Here is a 19,953-nt window from a genome sequence, read left to right as displayed (position 1 = left end):
TGTGAAATTATCTGAAGTTGAATCAAGTTTCCTCAGTGGATGCTATTTAGAGCAGTGGTATATTTTGCTGTACATGTGGGAAAAGTTGGAATTCATTGAAAAAAAAAAAAAGGTGCTCAGTCAAGAGTTTGGGCTGATAAATGTTCGAGCTTGGCTGAAATAACATTTATCCTGTTGGGCTAAATGTGTCATGAAAGTCTGTTATCACTCAGCTCTCTGTTTGAGATCTTAAACTAAAGTATACTCCACTGCGAATAAACTGCGTGTTTCCTGTGTGAAACCACTGGTTGCTCATGCACACAGAGTAAATATATATATTTATTCAGCCAAAGTCTTTGTTTACTATCACTGAAAAAGATCCAATTCAGTGCTTTTATACAAGATTTGGAGTTAAAACGCAGATAGAAAGATGATGTCTTAGCAAACGCATCTCATGCTTCTCCACAAAAGCACTTCCAGCTTTATCGCAACTTCACTGTGTTGTACAAAAAATGCTCTCCAAATCCCTGTAAACGCAGTGTGTCGCAGACACAGGCGAGATGCTACCCTGTCAACTGGCATCGCGCAGAAACAGCAAACACAATCTGACGTCCATCTTTCATGTAATGAAGATATTGATGATGCATGAAAGAGGAATATTTTTAGACGTCTTCACGAAGCGGGCCCTTCTAAAGGAAACCGGTAACATGATGTGAAATCTGTTATCCCGACTGAATTGATTTCATTATGGCACCTCCAATTACAAAAGTATAATACAGAAAAATAGGGGAAGGCAGCGGGCGGACGTGTGGGATTTTTATCTCGCAGGGATGAAGGATGTTTCATTTCAATATCACAGCCTGTCCTCTGAATGGCTGATAGTATGTGGCACAGTGGCCAAGTGATGAAACCAACCATTTCAACAGGCATGCATGGGACATAATACTATATTTTAATTGTAGTTTTAATGCTTTTGTGAAATCTGGGCCAGAAGCTGTTTGCTCATTATCTTAGTTTTGATATGTTTGTTCTTCATACCCGTGTCATCAAAGCATATTGCAAAAGGACTCATCATCCACTCCAAATCTTTCCTGAGTGTGCCAAGGCCTGTAAATCAGATTTAACTAGCGTGTTTCTGTCAGAAGCATCTCCTGGACTGGTTTTCCCAGGCTGGTGTCCCTTAATGTTGTACGCTATGACAACAAACAGACGCTACGCTCTTAAAAATAGCACAAAGCGAAAAGCAAGTAGTGACATGCATTATACCTTGAAGACGGCACGGGTAATACGAGATGGAAGGGTGGATGGGGGAGGGAGTACAGTGGGGTGTTCCATTTAAAATAGCACACTTATGGTGTGAAGGCTCCAGGGCTGTAGGGAGTAAAGGTAACCCGCAGATTCCCTCTGCGTAGCCCCGATGGCTTAAACCCTCCAGTGTCAGACCACTTAAAGTCTTGGACTTATCCCTTTATTCGGAGGATTAAGATATTTTCTGTCACTTTCTTATTTAGGCCACCGGCATTGTTTTTAAATTCCCACACTTCTTTTCCCACCTAGTCGATGAACGGTTTGCTGTTGGGGAAACAGAGAAAGCAAAAAAAAAAAAAAAAACCCACTGTGAAAATAGACTTAAGAGATTGACAGATAATGTAATTGTTTTCTTAGTGGCCCAGATGCATAAGTGTTGTGGTGATTATGGAAGTGTGATTATCTCTGTCAAGAGATAGGACTCAAGATACCACATCTTTGTTTATATTTCATTTCTGAGGAACGCTGATAATGCATTTGTTTTGAATTAGGAGTGTATCTGTCATCTGTCCTACGTGCGTTACACAATCAGGTCTAAGGCGTTGCTAGGGCTTGGAACGTGGTGAAAGGTTTTTGGTAATCTGAAAGAAACTTATAGGTCATCATGTCAGCCTTGTCACCTGTGTTTGCAGTACCCATGTGATACATCGAGAGCTTAGAGGCATTGCTGGCTAATGACGGTTGCAGACACAGGTAGTGGCAAAATGCGTTTAACTGGAATAAAACAAAGAACGCTGTCTATCAGCCAAGAAAAGAGAGAGCAAGTAACTCAGAGAACAATTAGTGAGGGGATAACTGTGTATTTAAAAGTGGTGAGAGCGTCCAGAATAAAACTTGTGCTTTAAGTGGTCTTTCACAAATTTGATTGGCATTGTATATGTGCATCAGTATGCTGTCAGTGTAGATAGTTATGATGGGGCATGTAGAGGGGAAGACCTAAGCTACTAGAGTCCACAAAGCTGAATCAAAACATACCACAGGCATCACACCCAAAGCTGCGAGACTAAACACCTATATCACTTTAGTCAGTCAGTCAGCCCAGCAACAGCATCCAGCATCACTGTCTTAAATTACAACAAAACAAACACAATATGATAAACAAAATGAATAATAAAAGTAATAAATCCTCTTTTGCTTTAGATGTTAAACTAAATGGCCTTTTTGTTTCAATGTTTTGAAACATACTTGTGTAATGTTAACCAGCCATTGCTCACTCCGGGCATGAGATATCTATCATTTTGTCAGAACATTGTTACATTTTACAAGTTGTTGGCACCCAAAAGTAGTTGGGAGCGCTTTGGCTTCTTTAGACTAACTAATTTAGCCTGGCATGCCACCTGCATAATCACTGTTACACACAAAGTAGACACACCAAGGCACTCCCTGGCCTCCCACAGCTGGATACTCCACAAAAACGGGTCCCCAACAGATTATTACTTGTTTCAATTGAATCGCTGCCAAAGCCATCACTGCTCCAGCTTCTTATGTCTTGCTTTTCATTTAACACTTTTTTTTTGCCTTTTGTCCCTGGAAACCAAAGAAGTGGATGTTATCAGTTATATTTGAATACTAATAATTATTTTGACATTTGACTCTAATGCAAGTGATCCTGAAAAGCTTGAAAAGTTCTTGAAGCTGTTTTGCATTTCATGCAAGTGGTTTCTTTAGTTCTGTAGGAGATCTATAATGCGAGTGCAAAAAAATCACAATAAAGAATTATTAACTAAAACTGCCAAATAAGTTTCAGAAGTTTGTGTAAATAAAATTCACGTGTATGCATTTCAATTATGTGAACAAACGTATTTATTTTTAAATTTTATTCATGCAGAAGTACAGATGTTTATTGCAGTTCTGGCACTGAAGCAGTGCTTTGCACAGGTGGGCCAAATATAATGCACGAAGCTTACAAAGTGGAAACCATAAAGAAACACGCTCCCACAAGATGTATTAAATGATAATTATTGGTTTCTAAGCTGGTATCATTTTCCAAAGCACCTCGAACGTGTATGTGTGTGTGCACAATAACAACTTGGACAGAGCATCTCTCTGTGCCTGTAAGGCTTTTAGATAATTGAGTCATTTTATATCATCTTGTGAGAACTTTTATTTATACAAGGAAAAAAAAGAATCAGAAAGCATGAAAAAAAAAATGCATCGGATACAACTTTGTGCTCACTCTTTCTCTCGTACTCCCTCCTCTCATTTGTTTTTTTTCTTTGCTTTATTTTTTTCCAAGTGAAACTACCTTAACATGTTGAGGTTTTATAAGCACATTTATTTATTTATTTATTTTGCAAATCTGCCAAAGAGTATATACATACCCTAAATGAGCTCCATTGACAAAACTGGAGCACAGTGGCAGGTATTTGGAGTCAATTGCCATGTAATAAAACCTGTACACATCAGAATTAAAAATCAAGCCAATTACTTGCAATTAAACAGAAGTTATGGAGAACAGAATTTTAAAAAGTAAAAATATCTATGATACATTCATAGATGAGAGGTATAACAACGGCTCTACAAGTCAAACCATGTAACCGTCTCATATCTCATATTTGTGGATAAACTAGTCTTAGATCATGAGCCATAATTTAGCAACTTGACTCTTGCATTGCCTAAACTCCTCCTGCAAAAACATTTTGGCCTCCTCGCACACATTGGAATAGTTTAGATGCATAAATGAGGTAGCTGTTTCATTGCTGAGCAACATGTGGCGTTTTTATGGAGTGCCTGACTTAGCACGAGAGGGAATTAAAAATGGAAATGGCAGGTCCCTTGGTGCACCATAAAGTAGGGTGGAAACATTTCAAATGCAGATGCACCTGGGATGGACAAACACATACTGACTTTGCGAGTGCTACACACACACACTCACACACACACACACAAATGGTGCAACTACCACCACCCTTGTGCTCAACAATGAAGAACAGGTTGTTGTTTTCTCGCTCTCTCTCTAGATTTTTGGGGGGCGCTGAGAAAATACAGATATGGGTGCCAGTGGATGTGCAACACAATAAGCGATAAATGCAGAACAAATAAATGTTCCACATCCATCCATTCAGCAATCTGTGTGAGGTGTACAGGGACGGGTGCTGCAGAATGTATGTATGGCCCTCCAGAGAGTTGCATCAGTATTTAAATGGATTTCACTTTTTTGACCTTGCTTCATAACTGCAGGACATTGTCACCAGAGAGATAGAGACAGGATGGAGAGGGAAAGATGGAGAAAATGAGAGGCAGAGAAGTGAGATAAAGACGGAATTAACAGGAGGGAGGGAGAGGAAGAAAGGAAATAATAAAGAGCTATAGAGTCTAACTGTGCGGGTACGCAGAGATCAATTAAGTGAGTGCTAAAGACAAAAAGCAAAGATGATGTTTGACTTGAAGACGTGGCCTGAAATGCCTTTTGGAGTAGGAGTCTATAACTCTCAAACCACTTTTTTTCCAATCCCAGGCTTTGTTACAATACATTACCACTAATGGGGGCCAATTATGTTCAATGATGTAATGTTTTGTTATTGATTCAAATGCTTCATTCAAAGGAATCCAGCCTCAACACAAATATGGATTAACAAAGATCATGTTTTTTTTATAGATACTATAACTGTAACTGTCTCCAAGCAAATATAAGAAGAAGGTAAATGCCTGTCAGGCCTGCTCCACCTTTGTTTATTGCTGATAATAATAGCTAAAACGTGTGCAGATGACATCATGCATATATATATATATATACAAATGCTGCAGTAGGCAACTGCAACTTCTGATTACATCGGCATCCAGAGAGCTTGTCAGTTATAGTATCAGAGCTGCCTGTCAGTAATATTTTCCTAAGAGTTCACATTTATTTGCACAGGACACAGTCCATTAGTGCATGTTTGTGCTACAGTGCATTGGCTGTTACATAGCTGCATGTAAAACTTGTAATTTCTGGAAGAGTTATGTGTTTATATAACGCTGGGGAACTAGTGATTACAGATATAAAAGAAAAAAGGAAGAGCGTAAGTTAAGTGCCATCTCTGGCTTAGCTCTATTTTTTCAAGTGCACACAAAGGCCTCATGCACAAATCATATGCGATTACTCATATATTCTTACATATAGCTCCTGCCACTTTTCAGTATCTGACACCTCCCCTCTTTCCCACGTGTCAGTGTGAAGCGCATTCATTTGACCCAGACCACCAATGGGACCGCAGTATGCGCCCACTGATGCACACCATCAGTGTGAATTAACCAATCATATTGCAGTGTTAGTCTGTCAAGGATGTGACAGCTCTGATTTCCATAAAGGAAGCGGCATGTTGATTTTGCGAGTATGTGTCTGTGAGATCTGAAAGTGACCCAGGGCACGTCTGGCCACTAAAAAAACCCCTAACATGTGCACTCGGGCCGTGGTAGCCAGGGGCCACTCTTTCACACATGCAAGCAGGTACTTGGGCATGCAGAAGCGCAGACACTTCCCTGCCCTCTCAGTACAGGAAAGAGCCCTGGAAAGCGCTAGAGAGGGGTGACTAGCACCACCATGTCTCCACCCACTTATCCTACCAGTATTACATCAGAATTTATTGACCCTTGCACAGAGTTGTGATTCGTAGCTGCAGTTTGCAGAGGATTGACAGCCTGAAACTGGGTGTTATTTCAGGTGTTTTTCTGCCTTTTTTCTGTACACAACTTCAGGCTCGGCTTTCTTTCTCTCCACGACAGTTGCTGGTCTTTCCCAGGCGTGCGGCACTGCGGGGTTGCACGTTACCCTTGTTATAAACACGTAAAATAGAATAACACTTAACTTGGAATCTTATATTTGAGCGAGGAAACATACTCAAACAGATGGAGGGCACAGAATGATAGAGACACAGAGATACACATCAGGGACGCTCCTATAGGCTCGGTTGGGGGAAACGGGTGGAGAGGAACGTTGGTCCCCAACGAGGCGAGTTAACTGGGGGAAATTAGGTCAGTGTGTTCCCTCTGACTCCACAGCAAGAGCAGGCTGTGCGCGTGTGTGTGTGCGTGTGTGTGTGTGTGTGTGTGTGTGTGTGTGTGCGTGTGTGTTTTCCAGTGCACCTACAGTATAACACTCCACCACTATAGCAACATACTGTGCTACACAATCAAGGTCTGCTCCTGATTTCGTGTGTGTGTGTGGATTTGTGTACCTGTTTGAGACTTATTAGCATATGAGCTACTGTGCTACCAAAAGTTCAACCTAACTTTAATCTAGTTCACTGTCACCGCAGTGGCTTCTTCCTTCCTTGAGTCCAGACTTAACGGTGGTGTTTAATAGCTGCAGCAATAACAGCTGAAACTGTATTTATTATTATTCATTCAACTTATCTAACTGAGACGACAAACAAGCATGTAACTAATCATGGCATCATAATTAGCAGCAAAATAGTTCAGATTTTGAAACAACTAGATAAAGGTTAAGCGACATTTATCCCCAGATGACCAAACAGCATTTTGTAATAAAAGCTTTGGGGACAGATGGGGACAGTTCTGCAGCCAGTTGTCCTCCAGAGAATGAAAACGCTCTCTGCTACCTTCAACACAGCTTTGTCTTCACTGTCGCTCTTCATGTTTCCCGATCAGGACGAGTCACACATACTATAATTGATATGAGATTTAGGGGATATATTTCAGTGTAATTAGAATCTTGATAATTGGACTAATTAGATCTAATTGCTATATGAGAATGACTTTGATTAAAACAGGTTTCTCTCCTCAAATCGAGAGTAGGAAAAAAAAATAGTTGGGTGACATTGATGAGGTATAATACGACACTATAGCAATTTGATAATAATCATGTAAGTATGTGGTACACTACATAGGAATAGGGTATATATTATCAGATAACAACTAATAGTAATTATTATTATTAGTAATAATTCGTCAATATCACACATGATGAGGTTTGCACAGGTCGAATGTGAGCTACCATTAGTATCTCATCACCGTGCTGAGTACACAAAATGTAAAGTAGTCTTTAAAGTGTAAAATTAATTCAGCATGTTTATCCTCGACCAAAAGCATTAAATTGGCCCGATCGAATTACAACAGCCATATTGAATCAGGTGCTTTGATTTTGCTCAGTGCTATTCTGTGAGAAAAAAAGAGGAGTATTGAAAATTACACTTGTAGACATCAAATAAACTGGAGGGTCGGCTGGAGTCTTTCAAGCGTGTTCAAACAGATATCAGCGGCACAGTAACGCTTGACAAAAAGATCATTCCTGACATGTTTTCAGACTTTTTCATTTGCCCAGAACTAATTTGCAATTGTCAATACCTGCAGTTTTTAAAAAAAAGTGCATAGCATAGTGTTTTCTTTGATTTTCGACTTCATTATTATTATTTTTTATTTCTATGCCTTTTTAGATCACCAGCGTGGAAATGTGAAAACAATTACACAAGAAAGCCTGATCCTCACCCAATGAAACAAAGACTTTAAATAAAAAATATACATGTGTGTACTATAATATATAAACAATCATATCCATTGGAAACATCTCCTCCCAAAAGATGTACTTTGCAGTATTTCTGTCAAAGTAGATGACGTTGTCACCATTTGGAATAAAAAAAACTTTTACATAAAACCTCTAGTAGTTTTCATTCGTGTCGACTTGGTTCTACTTGTATCAGTATTATGTTTTTATGTAGTTGATACATTTAAAAAAAAAAATTTTTAATTTAATTTACAGTCCCACCTGTAACGCACACACAGTCTAAGCACTTGTATACAGGTCCCATACATACTGCAGATCTCTTTAAGACATTAGCCCACTTCATTCCAATTCATCGCGCTGCATTTATTTTACTTGATGAATAAAGTGCTCCTGACTGCGACACATAAATGAATGCACTATGTCAAACCGCTCGTGTGATTCTCCGACTGTCTGAACTGAATCTTACTGTTTCAAAGTCTTTGCTTAATAATGCATGAGCATCTGATTTGCACGTTTGTGTCAGGATGCCTTATAAAAATCTCAATGAGCTCAGTCTCTTGTGGCTCAATAGATGGCAGTAATATCCCTCAATCACTTCAGTATGATTCCTTTCCTCAGTTAAAATACAAGAATATACAGGCAAGTGTGTGTGTGTGTGTGCATACTCTACTCGCTTGCATAGTCAAAAAATACTGTACACACCCTCTGTCTCTCACATTCGTCTACAGATGCACATAAACACAGACACAGAGATAAAAACCCGAGCTCCCAAAATGCCAAAAGACGACGCGGGGCGAGATGACATCATTAAGGCAAAATAAATAAAAAAATATCTGTAAATAATCCCTTTTGTCGGCATCTCTGTCAGTCCTCAGGTAATGTAGACAAACCCAGAATAAGTCAAACAACACAGCGGGAGAGACAGATGAGAGACTGCTGCGTCTTTAACGTGAAAGCCAGCACTGCCACTGTATCTTTCTAATAGTCTGATTAGGTGAGGGCAAAAAAATAAAATAAAATTATCAGCCTTTAGCTCAAAGATACTGTAATGTGTGTGCTTGTAAAGATGAAATCAATAGCAGCAGCACCTTCACAGGGCATCAGGGAACAGCCAAGTCTCCAACTCAATACAATCCGTACCTATAACTGACAGAAATGTCTCATCTCACCGAACCCAGCAACTGCTCAGAGGTAAAAAGCGGCACTATGAATAATCGTGAAAACCATTTAATTGTGTCCCTTTGTGCGCAGTCTGCCCGGGCTCTGTGTTCATTTTTTATTTTTTTTTGTATTCACTTTCCCTCAAGATAGTCTCTATGTCGTCATTTGTTGGCAGGATACGCTGGTAATCATTTGAATTCCCTCAGTATGTTCAGAAGATGTCAGGGAGTAGTCTCTGATCTTGTTTAATATGTGACCAGCAGCTATAAATTACAAACTCCCAGAAATGAGGAAACATGGGTACTTTTAAATCTCCAGGGAGCGCTCGCTTTATGTCTCTCTTGCACATACATACAGTAGACTCTCTCGCTGTCTTTACTCTCCCCCCCCCAGTGCAGTAATGGTAATCTCCTCCCCTCAATTTAGTTGACATTCAAATAAAAACAAATACCTGAGACTTTTCTTGTTGAAATAAGCAATTTTGCTCTCAGTCTGTTTTGATGCTCCATGGGCATGCGGGTGCTACCTGGATGCTTTTAGCAAATTTGGCCGAGGTGTTTGAAATTCGGCGCTCTGTTTGTATTTCATACATTCTTGTTTTCTCATTAAAATCAAATGCTGTGAGCCACAATAAAGATGAAACGTAATTTCCACGCATTTTTGCAGAGGACTGGGAGACAACAACAACAAAAATTCACGGGGACATTATTGTTGTAGCTTGAGCAGCGTTTGGTTTGGCTTTAAATGCGACACTGTCACAAAGCAAATTAGCTGAAATACGACTGATTATTTTGTCCTGAAAAGCAAAGCACAAAGAAACACTGACTGTTGATTGTGTAGTCTTGAGATCTAAGTCAAATGTAGGCAAGTACAGATTTAATTAACAGACAAAAGAGGACTTGTGACTTCTGAAAGTATCAAATATAAAAATGATAGTATTGTGGGCAGCTGAATTTCTGTGATTCCTCACCAAATTCTTATGGAGTACTTTCCTTTCCTTCGGGACAGATGAGGCCACCAGGCTCTGGAAATTGCTTTGAGTGTGCCTTGTTTATGTTGGGAAATTAAAATTGAGTTATATGCGATTTAAGCTATACCACATACAAACTCATTTGGATTTCCCTCGAAAGACACTCGACTACTTTATCTATATCTGTTAAGGAGGTGTTCTAGGCACGTCTTGTTGTCAGAGTCTGTCTGGTTGATGCTGTACATTTCAGCGTCTGTGAGGCACAGAAACCACTTGTCACCCACGTTTTTCTTTCTTTTGCTTTTTTTTCTTTTCTTTCCCCCACACATTTGAATTTTGCAAGGCTGAGCCGGGATAATGAGTGGTGAGACTTACTGTAGGGAGAATGTATACTCCTCCATCTCCTCCGCGGAGAGGTTCTCCATTGAAGGCTGCATCTTCTGTTTGTCTGCCTGCCGAGGCGGTGCACTTCTGCCGCTCATGCTGGGGCCACAGCTATTTGTCTTCTTGATTGGCTTCTTCTGTGAGGAGCAGAAATCGGGGAGAACACATGCGGATGTCATTTGTAATCAAAGCAGGAAACAGGCCTCTGAATTTATCTTGGGGGATGCACACGGTGACAGTGACAGTGTGCGTGGCGCTTTGGAGCCTCTCCTATATCTCACCCGCGCCTCAATTGACACGAGACAAGAATGACGGCAAAATCGCATACGGCATGCCATCCTTCAACTTGAGTTCATTTGGGAAACATGCGTACAGTGATGGTGGCGTTAAATATGTGATATTTGAGCAGCTGGCACTGTTTTTTTCCACACAAGTCGTTTACTGTCATCGTCATAAACACAGTCAAATGGAGTTAGGAAGTGGGGTTTTAAATTTTTCACTAAGGTACTTGGGAGCAGATATTATTTGTTAAGCCGCCAACATGTTAACGGCTTGCTTTCCCTGGCCGTGTCAGCCCTGCCTGTGTTGCCCTTGGGTGGGCTTAGTGCCTTTCTGCTTGAAGTTGTGAAATACACACTGATGTATGTTAATGAGACCCACAGTTTGGAATAAGCAAGCTGCCTCTTTTTTCCACCCCTTTCTGACTCTACCTCTCTCCGTTTTATTTTTTATTTTTTTCTTCATCTTCCCTTTCCTCCATCCCTCTCTGTCTCTCCCTCTGAGATAAACTAGGCCCAGGAAGTAGTAAATGGGCAGAGTCCCATAAAAGCTCCATCCGTTTTCATAGGGCAATCTTTGCCAAAGCAAGCTTGGATTCCAGAGTGATGATCACAATAAAAAGGTGGAAAAGAGTGAGAGAAAAAGGCAGAGAGACGGGGGGGGGGGGGAATGCAGGAGATATACCACAATGTTCTCCAGTGTCTCCACACAATAAATTTAATGCAATACCTTAAGAGTGGATTCCGTATATAGCTGAATTCCTGCCCTGTGGGCAAAGTGGTCGCCTGGAGAAAATTCATTTTAATTAGGCCTGCACTGCAGGTTGAAGGGCTGAAATCTGATCCCTAGCGCTTCCAGGCTGGGGCAGGTTGGAGATCACTCCACTTAATCATTAGACAACTGGGTTCCAACCAAGACATTTGACAGAGTTAGCAAGGTTTTAAAGATAGGCCAAGAGGGGAAGGAAAAACATGGTCTGCAGAGGCTGCAGAGATATAAAACCTCATATCAACAAACTCATTTATTTAACAGGTCATCCCTGATTAATGGTGGTCCAAAGAGCCTCTTGTACATCAGCAGGAGGAGGTTAGTAGGAATAAAGACGGGCAAGAAAGGGTGGTGGGTATATGTGTTTGAGAGAAGGAGGCTTGATGTTGTTCATAGGCGTCTAACTACCTCAACAATAACATCACAACAACAAAAGGCCGCAGCAGAGGCACAATGGAAGGGGCGGACCGGGAGGCAGCAATGCCAGATCAGCACATGGAGTAATTTTGCAATTACCACTTCAAAGTATGGCAGGTAACACGCAGGCTTTGATTAATTTAGCTTAAGTCGTCTGTAGCCCAGGAAGAGGCGTGTTTAGAACGGTTTGGAGAAGAAGAAAAAAAGGCGAGGCCTGGCTAGCGTTGCTGATTTCACACAATTTGAGCTGCTTTGGCTTGTCAAGCAGATCAAAACTGGCTTTGAAGGCTGAAAAATACCTGTTAGTGTGAAATGTATTTTGACAAATCTCAGATAATAAGCCGGGGAGGTGCGCGCAAGGCCGCAGAGAGGGGCGGGAAGGAAAGGGAGGGAATGGAAGGGGAAAGCAGAAAGGGTGCTCATTTTAAGGGTGGGAACACTTCCCCTTAAATCACAGTGTTACCTTGTAGTGATTCCCACCCTCTGCTTTCTCCCTGCATGGATCACTCTTCTCTCCGGTGCTTCCAGAAATGGCTCCTGATGAGAAATTCTTGCCTGCACGCCCAAAAGAGAAATAATGTGCAGTAAGTGTAAAGAGGAAAAGAATATTTAAGGTTGTTTTCTCTTGCATACCACACTTTATCATTATAATTTCAGGCCTGAGTAATATTAATACACATATAATAAAAAAAGGGGAAGAAAAAATATATAGGGAGATACAGTAAGATATATAGATATGGATATATATGCAATTACAAATGATGAAAAATCAAAAAATAAATTAAATTTTGGTTATGATACATTTTCACACATTTTCCCATCATTTCCCTTCTTCTGAAGTGTTTTTCATCCTCCATTTCTTTTTCTCTTTTCTCTGTCTCGCATTTTTTTTCTTGCTGTAATTTAAATGGTAAGCCGCCAGATGTGTGTCTCATGCTTGAAGAGTCGAAGATCTGCATTATTTAGCATATTAACATTCACAGAATTTAAAAAAGGGTTCCTGCTTTGCCTGGAGGTTGCAATTAAGTAAACCTTAGCTTGATACATGTAAAAATCTCACTATGTGAAACTTTTTTTTCCCCCCGTGGAACCAATCACATCTATATAATACATATGGAAGCCTCAGCAATGATATAATTTTTCTCCTGCTGTGGGATTAAATATATCAGTAATAATAACTTAAATATTAGCCACACATCAGAAATCCTCCTGACAGCTAAATTTTTACTGCATTTAAATGGCAGGAAGATTCTGCTCACCTCTATTTTTCACAGAGTCTGAAATCAGATTTCACACTGATGTAGTTTTTAATTACCACCCCTTTGCTGGTAAACATTTGCCCTGGTGTTATAGTTATTCTATTCTCAGGATAAAATTTTTATTTCTACATTATAAAGACGTTACATAACCGTGTACTCAGTTGTGTGGTCACATCAGGGCTTGGGATAAACACACTTGCCAGCCACAAGATTAAAACAGCAGGTGACTAGAACTGACCACTTTGTTAAATGCAATGTTTTGCTCTCTTTCTTGTTAGTCACTGCAGGCCAGGCCCTTTCTGGTTTCAGTGACCCCCTCCAGAAGACTCTAAGCCAAAAAGTGCTCAGTAATGACTCAAACAAGGAGAATAAGAGCCTGAGAAATATACCTGGTCTTTCAAACTCCCTTGTTACCAATCCAATCGAGCATTCACAGTATGCACAGAGACTCCACCCCTGCAAACCACAGGAACTAAAGGATCTAAACACCATGGGACACTTTCAGACATCCTCTGTGCCAGTTTTTACTGGTTAGAACTGGTTTGGTGGCATGAAAAGAACTTGCACAATATTAGACAAGTGATTTTAAAGTTGTGTCAAATTGGTGTGTCTTAGTATAAAGAGTATAAAAAAGTACAGGTCTTCAAGTGTCAAAAAATCAAATAATCTTTTTGTAAACTATAGGATGTTACCCTACCTTGTTTTAAAAAGCATAGTCGGATTAAATAGCACACAGCGACACTGCTGACTTTAGTTTACATTGGACAGAAGTCTTTTTAATGTTGCACATGAGCACTACGTCTGTGTTCATGTGCAGACAGTCTGAGTCAGAACAATGCAATGCTCTCACACACAAATACACACACCCCTCATACTCTATTAGCTGAAGCATCAACCACATAAACTCACAGACTTGGACCACCGTGGATTAGGATCTTTTCAGAGACTGTACTATCACACACACACAAACACGAACTTATTACACTAGGCCCCACTTGCTTACGCTCAGACGCTATGGAACGAGAATCAGTGCGGAGGCAGCATCGACAGCTCTGACAGCTAAAGGCTACGTCCATGAACTCAGAGTGCTAGAGCTGCCACAACTCCAGCCTCCCTGGGCACCCAAGGCCAACAACAAACTCCTTGTTTTCCCCCCTGTGCTCTGAGCTATAAGACCAGAACACATACTCATCCACTGCACACACACACACACACGCACACACACTCTGTATTGATGCACCCACACACAAAAAGGCAAAGATATTAATATGTAGAAACTTGCATATATGGACAAACATTTTCCAGGGTAGAAATGTAAGAGTCTACCTCACAAAACGCATAACTCAACGCGCCTCTTTTCTTTCTTGCTTACACACAAAAACAGGCCAAGTAAAGAGAAAAGCCCGAGGCCTGTAACACCGTCGAGACCCCATCACTGTGTTACTGGTGAGATGGAACCAGACTGAGATGGCAGTTCTTGTTCACCTAGGCCCTTAATTGCCTGATGACTGGTCCAAATTTACAGAGGAATCGAAGGTTAGCAACTCACGGATTACCCTTGAGTCTGTCAGGCTCTCATGTTGAGGTTGCTATGATACGGTGCAGATTTATTGTTGCTTCACTCAAGTTTTTTTTCTTTCTTTCTTGTAATCCATTGCATTTTAATGACTATCAAACACTGCAGTGCATACTAATGTCTAAATAGTTATGTGCCATTATATCAGGAGTTACCGGTAAATTCTGTAGGTCATGCAGGTTAAATCTGTCTACATCGCACCTGCTGAATCAAACACAGCCTTCACTTTTCTGGGAATTCACCTTCCATTGTGTTTGTCCCATGCAGTCTGCTTATACTAAAGTAAAGCTTTAAATGTGTGTTTCTGCATACATTTGGAAGTTGGACATTAACGTTGTCGAATTAATCATCAGGAAGTGGCATGCGGCTGATTGAGAGTTTATGATGTAACATCGCGGTTTGAAATGCTGATGACTGGGAGTGGCCTGGAGGGGGGAAAAAACATCCTGAAAGTAAAGGGCAATGCTCCAAAAGAGAGATGAGATGAGGAATCCTCGAAATCACCATCTATGCTCAAGGGGATGGATGTTAAGATGCCTTTGTGGGATAAAATAAATAAATGAGTTCAAAAAACGAGAGAAAAAAAAGGAAGCAGTGTCATAGTTACAGCAGACTCATCTGCATGCTCACAGTGATCCACTAAAGGCTATCATGAAACAAGATGCTAATCTAATTAGTCATTTGGGTTCAAGTAAACCCATACTAACTGGATCATTCAGTTAATGCGAAAGGTCACTTAACCCATTGTGCCTCCAGCTGATCACTGCGGTAAAAAGCCAAATACACTCCGTTCTGCTTGGACAAGTCAACTGACGTAAATCAGATTATTACCATCCGATAGCTAATAATAATAATATGAAACAGAAACACATTAATGCCCACATAAAATTGTTTTGATTGAAACTCGTCAGAGTTATAATCTTGGTTTGGGATGTCAGGTTTCGTTCCGTATAGACACCTCACCAACGCTGTGTTTCTTCTGTGGGGATTAATTAACTTAAGGCCCGAGGAATGCAATCTTCAAGTCTCACTGTCAAGCTCTGCACTGTGCAGATTATCGCAATGACAAGAGATCTCCATATACTTGTCCTGACTCAGAGACAAATGGGTAATGAGGAAAATCTAGGCGTTACATGCAGAGAGAAAGTGAGCTCCACGCAGAAGACATCAGAAACAGGGAGGCATGAAATAGGAAAGAAATGTCTGAAAACCCTCAGACTTGACTAAAAACTGAGAAGGAGGTGGGGTAGGGGGGTAATTCGATCCTCTTTTCCTGGCTAAATTGGATTTCCATTTTTGGCTAGGTTAAAGTTGTCCATCCAATCGCTCCATTCAACCTTGACGTATCACCCCATCTGAACACCATAATTCGCTCCAGAGGTAATGCAACATGAACGGATCTGTATGCAAATGAGGCACAAACGTCAGGTCGGCTTAGGGAACGGCGCAGATGAGGTGTTGTGCAGGACACCTTTTGATCCGTTATTTCACTTGCGGATTGGGTTCACTTCCCAAGCAACCTCCTCACCTGTGAGAATGTGCGTGCGCGCGAGTGCGTGTGTGTTGACATCTCTGCCTGCGTGCAAGCCAGAGTTTGAAGCCGTGTGCGGTGAAGAGACCTGGTACCTTTTGCCTTGTGTGGCAGAACATAAATCTCCCATAGTGAGTGCTCCTCTCCCTCCCTCGCTCTCTTTCTTTCTCTCTGGAAAGGCAGTCAGTTCGTTGGGGACACTTCCCTTGTGGGCATTAGGATCTCTGTGGGGGGTCACAGGTCAGCCAGCGGAGGAAGCGACAAGCTGTGAAATGTAAAAGACCAATTTCTTCCACATGTTTCAGTGCTGGGAGAACACTGCCAAGCTGTCAGCCGGCATCACGTTTAAAATGGGCCAGGGTGCTACCCAGCAGACCTGTCACAACTCATTTGTAATTAAAAAGCCTGTGTGATGTTTAAAGCAGAGCACCCCAGAAACTTTTGAGGACTGTTAAATAAAGATGAGCTGTGCGTGCAAAAAAATAGAAAGAAAGAAAGCGAGAAAAGGAAAAAAAGGCCAGTGTATTAATAACAAAGAAGCTAGCCGGTCGTCTTTGTTGAGGATCAATACCAAATGAGTCTGCACTTGATTTGTGGCAATGGCCAGAATGCTAGATGACTAAAACTAGTATGTTTTTAAAATAAGGAGATGGACTCTAATATTATCATTATTATTATCAACAAAATCATTAGCCCCAATTAAATGTGGTTATGATTAAATATGTGATTTCAGCATTTTTATCGCTTAGCTCAAACTTTGGACATTGTAAGATTCATACTTATATCACTTCACTCCATTTCAGTAATGAAATGAAGCAAAAACTATATTAACCCGGGCCCTCTACTAATATACCTGGGTTGGACCACCACATAAGCAAGGAAACCATAAAAAAACATTTCTCCTACGTAGCTGAAGGATACCTTAATACCTACGTTGTATGACACAGGATATTATCTCTGCATGCTGTAAAAGGGAAGCAAAGGAGCGCCCATCCCTCACTTAAACATGATTTGCTTGTGTTAAGATTTAAAGAAGTAACTACAGGACACAGGAAGAGGTCACACATACATAAGGGAACACACGAACTCTAAAAGCCTCTCCTTGACTTGAAGCAACAGTAAAGACTGAACCAAGATGAAGTCTCATAACTAAATCTAAAATTTCATCATCTGTTTTATATCTTATCTTCCTAAGGAGAAATCATATAAAATAAAGCTAACCGGATGTTATTGAAATGGTGAGTTGTGGATAAAAAGGCAGATGAAGTTAAGATGGTAATCAGAAATGCATTGCAGCATGTAAGCACCTACTATGTATTGAACTTAAAGAAGGAATTTCAGTCAACTGGCAGAAAATTGCTATATAGCTCTTTTTATAGCTCGAACTCGGTAATTATAAGTTAGTCATCCACAGTGAACCAAAGCCAGACCGCAAAACACAGCAATGTGTGTCTTCCAGGTCATGTAAGCATGTAAAATGTTTGGTTTGGCTCAGCTGGACACAGAATATAAAGAAGAAAATGTGGTTATAAATTCCAAAACCTTTGTTGTGCTAATCATGGCAGCTAGGCTAACCACTGTTCACCGATAGCTAGCTTGATTGGACTTATTTAACCAGCACTTTACATGCCAGGTTTTTGTTTGCTTGCTGAAGTGGTGGTTTTATTTATCTAAATGTCTGTCAACTATCAGGTTCTGCTAATGTTGTGCACGATACTTTGCCTATGCTAACACTAACATTAGAGTCTATATATTTTACACATAATCTAACTGAGAAAACAAATATAATGTCTGTCTGTCAAGCATTCCCCTACCAAACCCTACCCTCAAGCACATTCACCTCAGTGGAGCTTTGCTGTAAGGGAGGCCTGTCATTCTTCTTTTCCCAGTGTTGGTGACATTAGGGTGACATTTTCTCCACACTGTGGCATAGTTGGGAGTTGTAACATCGGAGCCCTACCTGGCAGAGATGAGGAAGAGCAAGCAGAATCAGCTGACAGGTTGAGAGGGGACCCCCGGTGAGAATGTACCACAGAGGGATCTCCCGCTCTGCAGCTGGGGTCTGTACAGGGCTGCTGTTGGGACTGGGGATGAACGAGCTGAGGACAGAGCTGGTGCTGCGATGGGGGCTTGGGCTGGAGTGGCAGCTGGTTCTGGTGGACCTCAGATTGGGGAATGATAGGTTGTTTAGAAGTGGGGATCGATAGAGTGATGCAGTGCTCTGGTCTCCGAGATGCTCCGGGTGGGAGTCTCTTTACCTAAAACACAAGAAACCAGAAGAGGAACAGGCCTGCTTTGCGTGTGTCAGAGGTCTGCATATGTGTTCAGTGAACATTAATAGCTTGTAATAATCAGTAGTTATGTGCATAATGTTCCATTGCATCATCATTGTTTGTGGGAGAACATCTTGCTGTATGAATAACATTACAGGTGTTCAAAACTGCAGGCACAGAGAACTACTAGCATTTGTCAAAGTGTGCAGTAAAACAATTCAATTAAATCTATAAATGTGACAAGAATATTGTGCTTGTTGTTGTGCTGTGCATATGCAGAGATACAAAAAAAATATCCCACAGCAATCAAAGCAACCGTACCAACAGTAATGATAATGCAGTAATACAAACAACATGTCACAGTCAAAGGGACAAATAAAGAAGCAAATCCAAGACAGAGAGCTTTGTTCTGGTTTTTAATTCAATTAAGATGTTTACTAATCTAATCAATGCATCAGCTCTAATGCTTTCAGAATTGCTGGGTAAAGATGTGGTTCTTGTTTGCTCTCTGGGGCCAATTTTCAATTTCTCTGTAAAAGCTTTTTATCGTTGAAAATCCAAAAATCCACCCCCCATCTTTTCAGATCCACCGTTCTGCCCCCTAAACATTCCAAATAAAAGAAGAAGATCAGAGTGAAAAAGACACAAAAAAATGGCACACACAAGCACATGGTTTATAACTGAGACCAAAAAATAAACACGCACATACTGTACCTGCACGCAATTACGAATTTAAATAGAATAATCGAGAGGTTCGCGTCATCAAAACAAACATGTGAACAAGGGGTTTCGTAATTGCACACACACCTGAAAATACAGGTTGCACAGCCAGTGGTCGAGATCAGAGGAGATGAGGGCTTCAATCTTTTTAAACTGGTCCAGCTGTGTGCTGGGCTCGCCCCTGACCAGTGGCGTTTTGAACCTGTGCACATAACAGAAACCTGTCACTGTACAAAGAAATGTTGATGAGAAACACTCATAAAAGTTGCAGGTTGCATTTTTTGGACTGCAGGTATTTTCTCTGAAAATGAATTACAGCCATCCATTTTCATTACCAGTTATCCTATCTGGGGTAACTGGGGGGGCAGAGAGGCAGGGTGCACATGCTAAAAACTAACACGCTTGAGCTAAAGAACTTGTCTTTGGACTGAGTTAGGGGGAAACTCGCAGAATGACAGAGGGAAACACGTGAAGATCATTTTGCTGTTCATCACAGTGGTTTTGACTCACCTGCCCTCGACCAAACCGAGACTTGGCCCACAAGCAGGAAATGCTGCCCAGGCCAACGCAGAGCTGACGTGACTTCTGTCTCCCGGTGCTGTGATCAGCTGGAAAACCAGCACCATGGAAGGGATGATATTACAGGTGGAAGGTAAGACCTGGATAAACATACAGAGCAATATAAGGAAAGAAGAAAGTTGCTCACAGTTTCAGTCAGCTGAGCGCACATGCCTCCAGGGCGCATGCATTAACGCATGCACACATGCAGACACATCAACAGCAGAGTATCTCATGCTAACTGCCTTTTAATCTACATCCTACACTTGAATCCTCCCGTAACTTATCTGCTGTTTTAGGATCGTTCTAAACTGCCACTCTAACCCAT

General features: G+C 41.0%; 1 protein-coding gene across 1 annotated transcript in view; it reads right to left on the bottom strand.

The window, feature by feature from the left end:
* The window catches only part of ofcc1 (orofacial cleft 1 candidate 1), a 77,081-nt gene that overhangs the window by 32,676 nt on the left and 24,452 nt on the right, over positions 1–19,953 (bottom strand). The window contains exons 13-17 of the mRNA XM_082547155.1: positions 19,578–19,726; positions 19,155–19,269; positions 18,035–18,332; positions 12,172–12,263; positions 10,236–10,381 (exon numbers count right to left, since the gene is read on the bottom strand). Coding sequence (XP_082403281.1) covers positions 10,236–10,381; positions 12,172–12,263; positions 18,035–18,332; positions 19,155–19,269; positions 19,578–19,726 — 800 coding nt within the window. The remainder of the gene's footprint in view (positions 1–10,235; positions 10,382–12,171; positions 12,264–18,034; positions 18,333–19,154; positions 19,270–19,577; positions 19,727–19,953) is intronic.

The sequence above is a fragment of the Aulonocara stuartgranti genome (assembly GCF_965226115.1).
Source record: "Aulonocara stuartgranti genome assembly, chromosome: 9".
Classification (NCBI taxonomy): domain Eukaryota; kingdom Metazoa; phylum Chordata; class Actinopteri; order Cichliformes; family Cichlidae; genus Aulonocara; species Aulonocara stuartgranti.
This window is presented reverse-complemented; position numbering and strand designations above follow the sequence as displayed.